The sequence below is a fragment of the Ranitomeya variabilis genome, chromosome 2 (genome assembly GCF_051348905.1).
Source record: "Ranitomeya variabilis isolate aRanVar5 chromosome 2, aRanVar5.hap1, whole genome shotgun sequence".
NCBI lineage: Eukaryota > Metazoa > Chordata > Amphibia > Anura > Dendrobatidae > Ranitomeya > Ranitomeya variabilis.
The window spans coordinates 949759637-949772386 of record NC_135233.1 but is presented as its reverse complement, the minus strand read 5'-3'; the positions used below and the strand labels follow the sequence as shown (position 1 = coordinate 949772386).

At 43.9% G+C, this 12750-nt stretch overlaps 1 protein-coding gene across 3 annotated transcripts in view; it reads left to right on the top strand.

Annotated features, from left to right (window-relative positions):
• The window catches only part of RHBDD1 (rhomboid domain containing 1), a 232020-nt gene that overhangs the window by 57036 nt on the left and 162234 nt on the right, over window positions 1–12750 (top strand). For all 3 annotated transcript variants that reach the window (XM_077290775.1, XM_077290777.1, XM_077290774.1), the window contains 2 exons: window positions 1787–2282; window positions 4810–4942. In XM_077290775.1, the coding sequence (XP_077146890.1) occupies window positions 1850–2282; window positions 4810–4942 (566 nt within the window). In that variant the 5' untranslated portion in view covers window positions 1787–1849. The remainder of the gene's footprint in view (window positions 1–1786; window positions 2283–4809; window positions 4943–12750) is intronic.

Below are 12750 nucleotides of genomic sequence, written 5' to 3'. Positions count from 1 at the left end.
GTGGGGTGCCATGTCAGCTGCTGGTGTTGGTCCACTGTGTTTCATCAAGGGCAGGGTCAATGCAGCTAGCTATCAGGAGATTTTGGAGCACTTCATGCTTCCATCGGCTGAAATGCTTTATGGAGATGAAGATTTCATTTTTCAGCACGACCTGGCACCTGCTCACAGTGCCAAAACCACTGGTAAATGGTTTACTGACCATGGTATTACTGTGCTCAATTGGCCTGCCAACTCTCCTGACCTGAACCCCATAGAGAATCTGTGGGATATTGTGAAGAGAAAGTTGAGAGACGCAAGACCCAACACTCTGGATGAGCTTAAGGCCGCTATTGAAGCATCCTGGGCCTCCATAACATCTCAGCAGTGTCACAGGCTGATTGCCTCCATGCCACGCCGCATTGAAGCAGTCATTTCTGCCAAAGGATTCCCGACCAAGTATTGAGTGCATAACTAAACATTATTTGATGGTTTTTTTGTTTGTTATTAAAAAACACTTATTTGATTGGACGGGTGAAATATGCTAATTTATTGAGACAGGTTTTTTGGGTTATCAGGAGTTGTAGGCCAAAATCATCAGTATTAAAACAATAAAAGACCTGACAAATTTCAGTTGGTGGATAATGAATCTATAATATATGAAAGTTTAATTGTAATCATTACATTATGGTAAATAATGAAATTTAACACTATATGCTAATTTTTTGAGAAGGACCTGTATGTATAAATGGACACTATGACACCGTTCAATCAGTGCTGACAATGTCAGACTATGTAGCGACACACGCTTTATTTATTTACCAATTTTTAGATGTCTCTGATGAACAAAATAATCCATAGTTTTAAGAAAAGATCCCCCAGAATGGTTATGGGGAATACAAGACACGTCCGAGCTAACAGGTCCTCTTAAAACCCCCTCATCAAACCTCAGCGTCTCTGAACACATCTGGGCGCCGGAGCACCTGTCTCCTCCTGTGCCAGACACAAATTCCACAGAGAGGCAGGGTACAGCACTCAAGACACCTTTGCCCACACTGATCTCCTTGCGTTTTCTAGACGTGTTAATACAAGGGTGACATTTTTTAGTTTTACATGTGTACTTTGCCAAGAAGTTTCAACATTCTAATGCAAAAAGTGAAAGTTGTTTCTGTTATTGCAACACACATCTTCATTGATGTTTTAGATACTATTGGTCAGGAATTGGAGATTATCACTAAATGTCCGTGGCCTACTATAGGAAGCTGGCCTATTTGTAAGCTAAAATGTAGATACGATGAAGATTCACAGCAGCTCTCCACCCTGGATGTGAAAAATGACTATACATCTCTCGTGCGTAGTCGCCCTACTTTTTTTTTTTTCTTATTCTTAATAGCTGGAAGTTGTCTTTAAAAGGGAATGCAGCCATGTTTTTGCTACTCCATCTGAGAAAAACATAATGTAGTGTCAGAGAGCCTGATTCTAGCGATATATCACTTGTTAGGCTGCTTGCTGCAGTTTTGAATAAATCACAATTTTATCTGCTCTAGATCTAGCAGTTTTCCAATGGATCCTGCACCAACTCAGTCATAACCCCTTGATGGCAAGCTTCATTGCAGCAGGGGTTAACAGGTGGATGCTTAGCCCGGATGTTGCCCCAGTTCTGGGGACTCATCGGCACTTATTTGCAGAAGGGGACCCTTGTTTAGCAATGTCACTGATGATGGAGACGGGGCATTTGATTGCGGTTTAGCTGCGGTCTCATTTTCATCCCTATTTAAAGTAAACCATATTACCACCTTTTGTGTTCCAGATGCAGATCAGCAAGTCCTGGGGATGTCCATTATTCTGTGTGTAACCTGGATGAAGAATAACCATGCAGAGAAGGCAAAGAGGAGTGAACACTGGACTTTTATTATTATTTGCCCAAGTTTATCAGTTTGGCCTCAACAACATCCCCCCTGTGACGTTGGCAACGCTTGGATTGAATCTCTACCTTTTTTTAAACCCTGTGAAGCATCTGCATTATGTTTGCATTAGCGTCTATGAAGGTTATCACAGAGGAGACTGGCTGCGCTTGCTCCTGTCACCCTTTCACCATGCCGATGACTGGCACCTGTACTTTAATATGGTGTCTCTGTTATGGAAGGGCACTAAGCTAGAACAGAGGCTGGGAAGTGTTCTGTTTGCACTAATAATTGCAGTCTTCTCCCAACTGATTGGACTGGTTTATATTCTCCTGGAATCAATCCTAGCAGAGTCTATGAGTGAGCCTTCCTACAAGATGCAATGCGCTGTGGGATTCTCAGGTATAAAGTCGATACAATCATCTATATATATATATATATATATATATATATATATATATACATACACACAAGTGTTTCTCACTAAATTAGAATATCATCAAAAAGTTAATTTACTTCGAATTCTTCAATACAAAAAGTGAAACTCATATATTATATAAAGTCATTACAGAGTGATTTATTTCCGTTAATGTTGATGATTATGGCTTACAGCCAACGAAAACCCAAAAGTCATTATCTCAGTAAACTAGACTACTTTATAACACCAGATTGAAAAATGATTTTAACCCCTTCATGACCTTGGGATTTTCCTTTTTTCTGTGCTCGTTTTTCGCTCCCCTCCTTCCCAGAGCCATACCTTTTTATTTTTCCGTCAATTTGGCCATGTGAGGGCTTATTTTTTTGCGGGACGAGTTGTACTTTTGAACGACATCATTGGTTTTACCATGACGTGTACTAGAAAATGGGAAAAAAATTCCAAGTGCGGTGAAATTGCAAAAAAGTGCAATCCCATGCGTGTTTTTTGTTTGGCTTATTTGCTAGGTTCACGAAATGCTAAAACTGACCCGCCATTATGATTCTCCAGGTCATTACAAGTTCATAGACACCAAACATGTCTAGGGTATTTTTTTATCTAAGTGGTAAAAAAAAAATTACAAACTTTGCTAAAGAAAAAAAAAAAATTGCGCCATTTTCCGATACTCGTAGCGTCTCCATTTTTCATGATCTGGGGTTGGGAGAGGTATTTTTTTCGTGCCGAGCTAACGTTTTTAGTGATACCATTTTGGTGCAGATATGTTATTTTGATCACCCGTTGTTGCATTTTAATGCAATGTCGCGGCGACCAAAAAAAACGTAATTTTGGCGGTTCTGATTTTTTTTACGCTACACTGTTTAGCGATCAGGTTAATCCTTTTTTTAATTGATAGATCGGGCGATTCTGAACGCGGCGATACCAAATATGTGTATGTTTGATTTTATTTTTATTGTTTTATTTTGAATGGGGCGAAAGGGCGGTGATTTAAACTTTTAGATTTTTTTATTTATTTCATATTTTTTTTAAACATTTTTTTTCTACTTTTGCCATGCTTCAATAGACTCCATGGGAGGCTAGAAGCTGGCATAGCCTGATCGGCTCTGCTACATAGCAGCGATCATAAGATCGCTCCTATGTAGCTTAATTACAGGCTTGCTATGAGCGCCGACCACAGGGTGATGCTCACAGCAAGCCGGCATTAGCAACCATAGAGGTCTCAAGGATCTCGGCGATGAGCGCATTTCCAGCCGCGCGGCCGGAAGCGGTAGTTAAATGCCGCTGTCAGCGTTTTGACAGCCGCATTTAACTAGTTAATAGCGGCGGGTGGATCGTGATTCCACTCGTCGCTATTGCGCGCACATGTCAGCTGTTCAAAACAACTGACATGTCGCAGCTTTGATGTGGGTTCACCGCCGGAGCCCACATCAAAGCAGTGCGACCACACTTAGAATACTGTGCACAGTTCTGGTCTCCGGTGTATAAGAAAGACATAGCTGAACTGGAGCGGGTGCAGAGAAGAGCGACCAAGGTTATTAGAGGACTGGGGGGTCTGCAATACCAAGATAGGTTATTACACTTGGGGCTATTTAGTTTGGAAAAACGAAGGCTAAGGGGTGATCTTATGTTAATGTATAAATATATGAGGGGACAGTACAAAGACCTTTCTGATGATTTTTTTAATCATAGACCGGTGACAGGGACAAGGGGGCATCCTCTACGTCTGGAGGAAAAAAGGTTTAAGCATAATAACAGACGCGGGTTCTTTACTGTAAGAGCAGTGAGACTATGGAACTCTCTGCCGTATGATGTTGTAATGAGTGATTCATTACTTAAATTTAAGAGGGGAATGGATGCCTTTCTGGAAAAGTATAATGTTACAGGGTATATACACTAGATTCCTTGATAAGGCGTTGATCCAGGGAACTAGTCTGATTGCCGTATGTGGGGTCGGGAAGGAATTTTTTTCCCCATGGTGGAGCTTACTCTTACCACATGGGTTTTTTTTCCCTTCCCCTGGATCAACATGTTAGGGCATGGTAGGTTAGGCTATGGGTTGAACTAGATGGACTTAAAGTCTTCCTTCAACCTTAATAACTATGTAACTATGTAAAAGCAGGGGATCTGACCTCGGACGTACTATCCCGTCCGAGGTCAGAAAGGGGTTAAAATCCAAAATGTTGGCCTACTGAAATGTATGTTCAGTAAATGTACTCAATACTTGGTTGGGGCTCCTTTTGCATCAATTGCTGCATCAATGCGGCATGGAATGGAGGCGATCAGCCTGTCGCAATGCTGAGGTGTTATGGAAGCCCAGGCTGCTTTGATCATCAGAATGTTGCACTGGTATTTAACTTGCCACTACATCAGTGAATATGACCATTTTTAGTCCTAACTTGTAAGGTTGTTCTTATGTTCAGTCATTTCTAAACTTTTAGATTTTCTGATGGTATAAAGTACAAAGAGATAATCACTTATTTATCTGTTTATTTCTAGGGGTTCTTTTTGCCTTAAAAGTTCTTAACAATCATTATTACCCTGGAGGTTATAGCAACATATTTGGCATTAATGTTCCTAACAAGTATGCTTGCTGGGCTGAGCTGGTGGCTATCCACATCCTATCACCAGGGTAAGTTGCTGCACATCATTTTTTTTCTTTCTTTTTTCAATATATTACTACACCAAGAAGGTGACCAGGATGTGACATTGCTACAAGAAGGTGACCGATATGATAAAAAAGTTGCAAGGGAAAAAAATGCTATCACTGAAAATGTCTTCTCATCCTGCAAAGAATGCGGCCCGTCAAATTAATTTTTTTTCTATGTGCGGCCCATAAACCCAGCCGAGTTTGAGGCCACTGTGGTAAGCAATGTTAGATCCATTTCACAGCAAACATCACGGGCACCCAACATGCATACAGAAGCTCTGCAACTGAGCATCATGTAGGTATGAGCATTGCCTTATGCAATTGCATGTGTGTCTTTCACGTGGGGCAATAATTGCACCAATATCGATCCTTCCCCATAATTGCCCAGTGTAAGCACCTGAATGATCAACAATTACTCACTCATACATTTAAATTGTCTCTTTATAGAGGAAGAGGACTTGAACTCTAGTGCCACCTTTTGGAAGTAAAAGTCAATATTGACTCTAACGAGCCTTTCAATATGACTTAGGCTAGTTTCACACTAGCGTTAACTGCATTACGTCGCAAATCCGTTTTTTACCGAAAAAACGGATGCGTCAAAAAAAGTGAAAACGTATGCAACGCATACAGCATTTCGACGGATCCGTCGCAAATCCGTTAAACGTTTCCGTCGAAAATACTGGATGCGTTGCATACGTTGCATCCGTTTTTACCATCCGTTGCATCCGTTTTTACGACTGATCCGTTTTTAAAATGGGAGGCTCCCACATTTGATTGGCTACTGGAAAATATGGAAAACTATATAGTTACTGTTTTTACAGCCCATCTTTGAGGGTTTTAGTTTTGTGGCAGCGATGGAAGGTGTTCTTGTGAGCATTGCTAGTTTGGTTACCGACATTATCTTTGAGACGAATCGCCTGGATATCATAGTGCGGGAGAAGGAGGCGGCAGCGGAAAAACGGAGGATGCTTCTGCAGCAACGGAGACGGAGGCGACTCTGGATACATCCGATTAATGAACTATGGATGATGATAAAGGGATCCAAACCCTAACCCTACCCCTAACCTCACCCCTAACCGTTTAATGAACATTTTCTGACAGTCATAGTGCCACGTATATAAGTGCCACGTATATAAGTGCCACGTATATAAGTGCCACGTATTTCAGTGCCACGTATATAAGTGCCACGTATATAAGTGCCACGTATTTCAGTGCCACGTATTTCAGTGCCACGTATTTCAGTGCCACGTATTTCAGTGCCACGTATATAAGTGCCACGTATATAAGTGCCACGTATATAAGTGCCACGTATATAAGTGCCACGTATATAAGTGCCACGTATTTCAGTGCCACGTATATAAGTGCCACGTATATAAGTGCCACGTATTTCAGTGCCACGTATTTCAGTGCCACGTATTTCAGTGCCACGTATTTCAGTGCCACGTATATAAGTGCCACGTATATAAGTGCCACGTATAACCACGTAGTTATAGTATTTATAGTACGTGGCACTTATATACGTGGCACTTATATACGTGACACTTAAATACGTGGCACTGAAATACGTGGCACTGAAATACGTGGCACTTATATACGTGGCACTTATATACGTGGCACTTAAATACGTGGCTGGCTGGGGTCTTGTGGCTGGCAGTCTTCTCTCTGGGTCTTGCTGGCATATGTGGGGTTGAAGGCCCAGGCCAGGTTTATATAGATTTGGGGGTGTCTGGCCAATTGGCAACAAAATCCAGCTTCTGAGCATGCTCAGTGTAAAAAAACGTATTGCAGCGCTGCATTGCGTCGTACGACGTGTCCCGACGCATCCGTCGCTCATAGGCTTCCATTGTAGCCAACGACGTATGCCGCAGGATGCGTCGCGACTAGTGTTGAGCATTCCGATGCTGCAAGTATCGGGTATCGGCCGATACTTGCTGTATCGGAATTCCGATACCGGGATTCCGATACTCTTGTGGTATCGGGTATCGGGTATCGGAACAACATTAATGTTAAAATGTGTAAAATAGAGAATTAAAATAAAAAATATCGCTATACTCACCTGTCCGACGCAGCCGGGACCTCAGCGCAGGAACCGGCAGCGTTGTTTGTTTAAAATTCCCGCTTTTACATGGTTACGCGAAGTCCCGGCTTGTGATTGGTCAGGGCGGCCATGTTGCCGGGCCGCGGACCAATCACAGCAAGCCGTGACGAAAATACGTCACGGCTTGCTGTGATTGGTCCGCGTCCCGGCAACATGGCCGCCATTAACCAATCACAAGCCGTGACGTCACGGGAGGCTGGAAACGCGCTCATTTTAAAAAGGGCGCGTGTCCAGCCTCCCGTGACGTCACGGCTTGTGATTGGTTGCGTCGCGGTCAACCAATCACAAGCCGGGAGGCTGGACACGCGCCCATTTCAAAATGAGCGCGTCCAGCCTCCCGGCTTGTGATTGGTTGATCGCGGCGCAACCAATCACAAGCCGTGACGTCACGGGAGGCTGGACACGCGCCCATTTCAAAATGAGCGCGTCCAGCCTCCCGGCTTGTGATTGGTTGATCGCGGCGCAACCAATCACAAGCCGTGACGTCACGGGAGGCTGGACACGCGCCCATTTCAAAATGAGCGCGTCCAGCCTCCCGGCTTGTGATTGGTTGATCGCGGCGCAACCAATCACAAGCCGTGACGTCACGGGAGGCTGGACACGCGCCCATTTTAAAATGAGCGCGTGTCCAGCCTCCCGTGACGTCCCGGCTTGTGATTGGTCAGGGCGGCCATATTGCCGGGACGCGGACCAATCACAGCAAGCCGTGACGTAATTTCGTCACGGCTTGCTGTGATTGGTCCGCGTCCCGGCAACATGGCCGACCTGACCAATCACAAGCCGGGAATTCACGTAACCAAGTAATAGCGCGATTTTTAAACAAACAACGCTGCCGGTTCCCTCGCTGAAGTCCCGGCTGCGTCGGACAGGTGAGTATAGCGATATTTTTTATTTTAATTCTTTCTTTTACACATTTATATGGTTCCCAGGGCCTGAAGGAGAGTTTCCTCTCCTTCAGACCCTGGGAACCATCAGGGATACCGTCCGATACATGAGTCCCATTGACTTGTATTGGTATCGGGTATCGGTATCGGATTGGATTCCGATACTGTGACGGTATCGGCCGATACTTTCCGATACCGATACTTTCAAGTATCGGACGGTATCGCTCAACACTAGTCGCGACACGTTTTTTAGGCGGAGACAAAAAACGTTACAAGCAACGTTTTTTGCCGACGACGTGTGGCCAAATTTCGACGCATCCGTCGTAAAACGGACACGACGTATGCCAATCCGTCGCAATACGTCGCCAATACAAGTCTATGGGGAAAAAACGCATCCAGCAAAAACTTTTGCTGGATGCTTTTTTTCTGAAAAAAGACGTTTTGAGACGTAATGCAGTTAACGCTAGTGTGAAAGTAGCCTTAGGATAAAAGCCACATCAGAATCTCAATTTGCAGGCACGCTGTTTCTGAGGATTTCCCAGAGGAGCATGCAAGGCGTTCAATTCTCCTCTGTTAAATATGCTTATTTTGTACATTTATTTAATCAAGACTCTTTACCAGATGTGATATTCTAAACAAAATGTCATGATATTTCTCATAAAAAATGTAGTGGTTTGTTGGATTGTCCACCAAAATACATCATTGCAGCAAAACATAACATAGGTGAAATAGTTACAAAGAGATTGTCTGGAAGTGCATCTGAACAGCAAGGTGGATTGCTGTTGAGGGGAGATAGAGAGAAAAAAAAAAAATCTATAAATCTTCAGCACAGCGAGTGTGAGCGAGCTGAGTGTGACCTGAGCGTAAGTGTGAACGGCGGTAAGTGTGTGACTTGTGATTCAGTGACTTTGGAATCAGGGAGTTTCCAAGGGAGGAATTGCTTCTGTTTTGTTTTTTGTTTTTTTTTGTTTTTTTAATTAATACTTTGTATTTATTTTTAATTAACGTTTCTGTGTGGTGCAATCCCCATTAGGAAATGTGCTCCACAATTGTTAATGCCATCCAGTGCACATCTTGCCACATGTATGCAGTCCTTGACCAGCTGGTCGAGGGTGCATACTGCTGTGCGAGATGTGAGCACATTGTGCATTTGGAAACCCAGATTCTGGATCTAAATGTGCAGCTGGCAACACTGAGATCCATAGACAATATGGAGATGAGTCTTCTGCTCACTGAGCAGACGCTCAATGGGATAGATGAGGAGGGGGATGGCAGGATGGAGCTGCAGGACAGTGAGGCAGTTAGCTGGGTGACAGATAGAAGGCAGGGTAGAGGGAAGAGTGCCAGGGAGGCTAGTCCTGATCTGGCACACCCCAATAAGTTTGCTAAGTTGGCAGATGAGGGGGGTGCCAGTACAGGGGTAGCACTGCTGCAGCCAGGCATGTCCTCTGAAAGCCGGAGGAGTGACTGCTCCAGTAAGGAGGGAAATAGAGAGCAGGGCAGGCCAGACAGGTGCTGGTAGTGGGGGACTCAATTATTAGGGGAACAGATAGGGCAATCTGTCACAAAGACAGGGATCGTCGAACGGTGTGCTGCCTACCTGGCGCTCAAGTCCGACACATCGCTGATCGGGTGGACAGATTACTGGGAGGGGCTGGTGAGGACCCAGCGGTCATGGTGCACATTGGCACAAATGACAAAGTTAGAGGTAGGTGGAAGGTCCTTAAAGATGATTTCAGGGAATTAGGCTGCAAGCTGAAAGCAAGGACCTCCAACGTGGTATTTTCCGAAATACTGCCTGTACCACGTGCCACGCCAGAGAGGCAACGGGAGATTAGGGAGGTTAATAAGTGGCTCAAGAATTGGTGTAGGAAGGAGGGGTTTGGGTTCCTGCAGAACTGGGCCGACTTCTCAGTTGGCTACAGGCTCTACGCTAGGGACGGACTGCACCTCAATGGGGAAGGTGCAGCTGTGCTGGGGGAGAAAATGGTTAGAAGGTTGGAGGAGTGTTTAAACTAGGGATTGGGGGGGAGGGTATTCATTTTATAGGAGGGGAAGATAGTGCAGATAGAGACCTGGGCACAAATAAGGAAGTTGGGGGTGGCGGTGGCATGGGGGGTGGGGTTAGAACAGTTAGTAATTTAAGAAAGAATAGAGGTACAGAGAGTAACATCAAGTGCATGTATACTAATGCCAGAAGCCTCGCCAACAAAATGGATGAATTAGAACTAATGTTGGAGCATAATTATGACATGGTGGGGATATCTGAGACGTGGCTGGATGAGAGCCATGACTGGGCTGTTAACTTGCAGGGCTATAGCCTGTTCAGAAATGACCGTACAGATAAGCGAGGGGGAGGGGTGTGTCTATATGTAAAATCTTCCTTAAAACCCATCCTGCGTGATAATATAGGTGAATTTAATGAAAATGTAGAGTCCCTGTGGGTGGAGATAAGGGGAGGGGGAAAAAATAATAAATTACTGATAGGGATTTGTTATAAATCTCCAAAAATAATGGAATCAATGGAGAATATCCTCGTAAAGCAAATAGATGAAGCTGCGACTCAAGGAGAAGTCATTATTATGGGGGACTTCAACTACCCTGAAATAGATTGGGGAACAGAAACCTGCAGTTCCAGCAAAGGTAATCGGTTTTTGACAACTATGAGAGACAATTACCTTTCACAACTGGTTCAGGACCCAACAAGGAGGGGGGCACTGCTAGACCTAATATTAACCAACAGGCCAGACCGCATATCAAATATAAGGGTTGGGGGTCACTTGGGGAATAGTGATCACAAAATAATAAGTTTTCATGTAACCTTTAATAAGATGGGTAGTAGAGGGGTGACAAGGACACTAAACTTCAGGAGGGCAAATTTCCAACGGATGAGAGAGGATCTTGGTGCAATTAACTGGGACAATATCCTGAGACACAAAAATACACAAAAAAAATGGGAGACGTTTATTAGCATCCTGGATAGGACCTGTGCACAGTATATACCGTATGGGAATAAACATACTAGAAATAGGAGGAAACCAATATGGCTAAATAGAGCTGTAAGGGGCGCAATAAGGGACAAAAAGAAAGCATTTAGAGAATTAAAGGAAGTAGGTAGTGAGGAGGCATTAAATAAATACAGAAAATTAAATAAATTCTGTAAAAAGCAAATCAAGGCAGCAAAGATTGAGACAGAGAGACTCATTGCCAGAGAGAGTAAAAATAATCCCAAAATATTCTTTAACTATATAAATAGTAAGAAACTAAAAAATGACAGTGTTGGCCCCCTTAAAAATAATCTGGGGGAAATGGTGGATGAGGATGAGGAAAAAGCCAATATGCTAAATGACTTTTTTTCATCAGTATTTACAAAAGAAAATCCCATGGCAGACAAAATGACTAGTGATAAAAATTCCCCATTAAATGTCACCTGCTTAACCCAGCAGGAAGTACAGCAGCGTCTAAAAATCACAAAAATTGACAAATCTCCGGGCCCGGATGGGATACACCCCCGAGTACTGCAGGAACTAAGTACAGTCATTGATAGACCATTATTTTTAATCTTTAAAGACTCCATAATAACAGGGTCTGTACCACAGGACTGGCGTATAGCAAATGTGGTGCCAATATTCAAAAAAGGGGCAAAAACTGAACTCGGTAATTATAGGCCAGTAAGCTTAACCTCTACTGTGGGTAAAATCCTGGAGGGCATTCTAAGGGATACTATACTGGAGTATCTGAAGAGGAATAACCTTATGACCCAGTATCAGCACGGGTTTACTAGGGACCGTTCATGTCAGACTAATTTGATCAGCTTCAATGAAGAGGTAAGTTCCGGACTGGACCAAGGGAACCCAGTGGACGTAGTGTATATGGACTTTTCCAAAGCTTTTGATACGGTGCCACACAAAAGGTTGTTACATAAAATGAGAGTAATGGGGATAGGGGAAAATATGTGTAAGTGGGTTGAGAGCTGGCTCAGGGATAGGAAACAAAGGGTGGTTATTAATGGAGCACACTCGGACTGGGTTGCGGTTAGCAGTGGGGTACCACAGGGGTCAGTATTGGGCCCTCTTCTTTTTAACATATTTATTAATGACCTTGTAGGGGGCATTCAGAGTAGAATTTCAATATTTGCAGATGACACTAAACTCTGCAGGGTAATCAATACAGGGGAGGACAATTTTATATTACAGGATGATTTATGTAAACTAGAAGCTTGGGCTGATAAATGGCAAATGAGCTTTAATGGGGATAAATGTAAGGTCATGCACTTGGGTAGAAGTAATAAGATGTATAACTATGTGCTTAATTCTAAAACTCTGGGCAAAACCGTCAATGAAAAAGACCTGGGTATATGGGTGGATGACAAACTCATATTCAGTGGCCAGTGTCAGGCAGCTGCTACAAAGGCAAATAAAATAATGGGATGTATTAAAAGAGGCATAGATGCTCATGAGGAGAACATACCGTATTTTCCGGCGTATAAGACGACTGGGCGTATAAGACGACCCCCCAACTTTACCAGTTAAAATATAAAATCTTCTTAAAAGTCGGGGGTCTTCTTATACACCCTATGTCGTCTTATAGGGCCGGTGAATATGTGCCTTTTGGGGGGGGGGGGAGTGATCCTGATGCCGAGGGGGCGTCTCACAGGAAAGTGAGTATCCCCCATTACCTTATCGTAGCGGTGCAGCGTGGGGGTCTCAGTGCTGGGAGTGGCGGCGGCGGCTGCTGTGCTCTGGTGCGGCGGCTGCTGTGTTCTGGTGCGGCGGCTCCTCTTCTGTGTGGGGCCTCTGTGCTGTGAG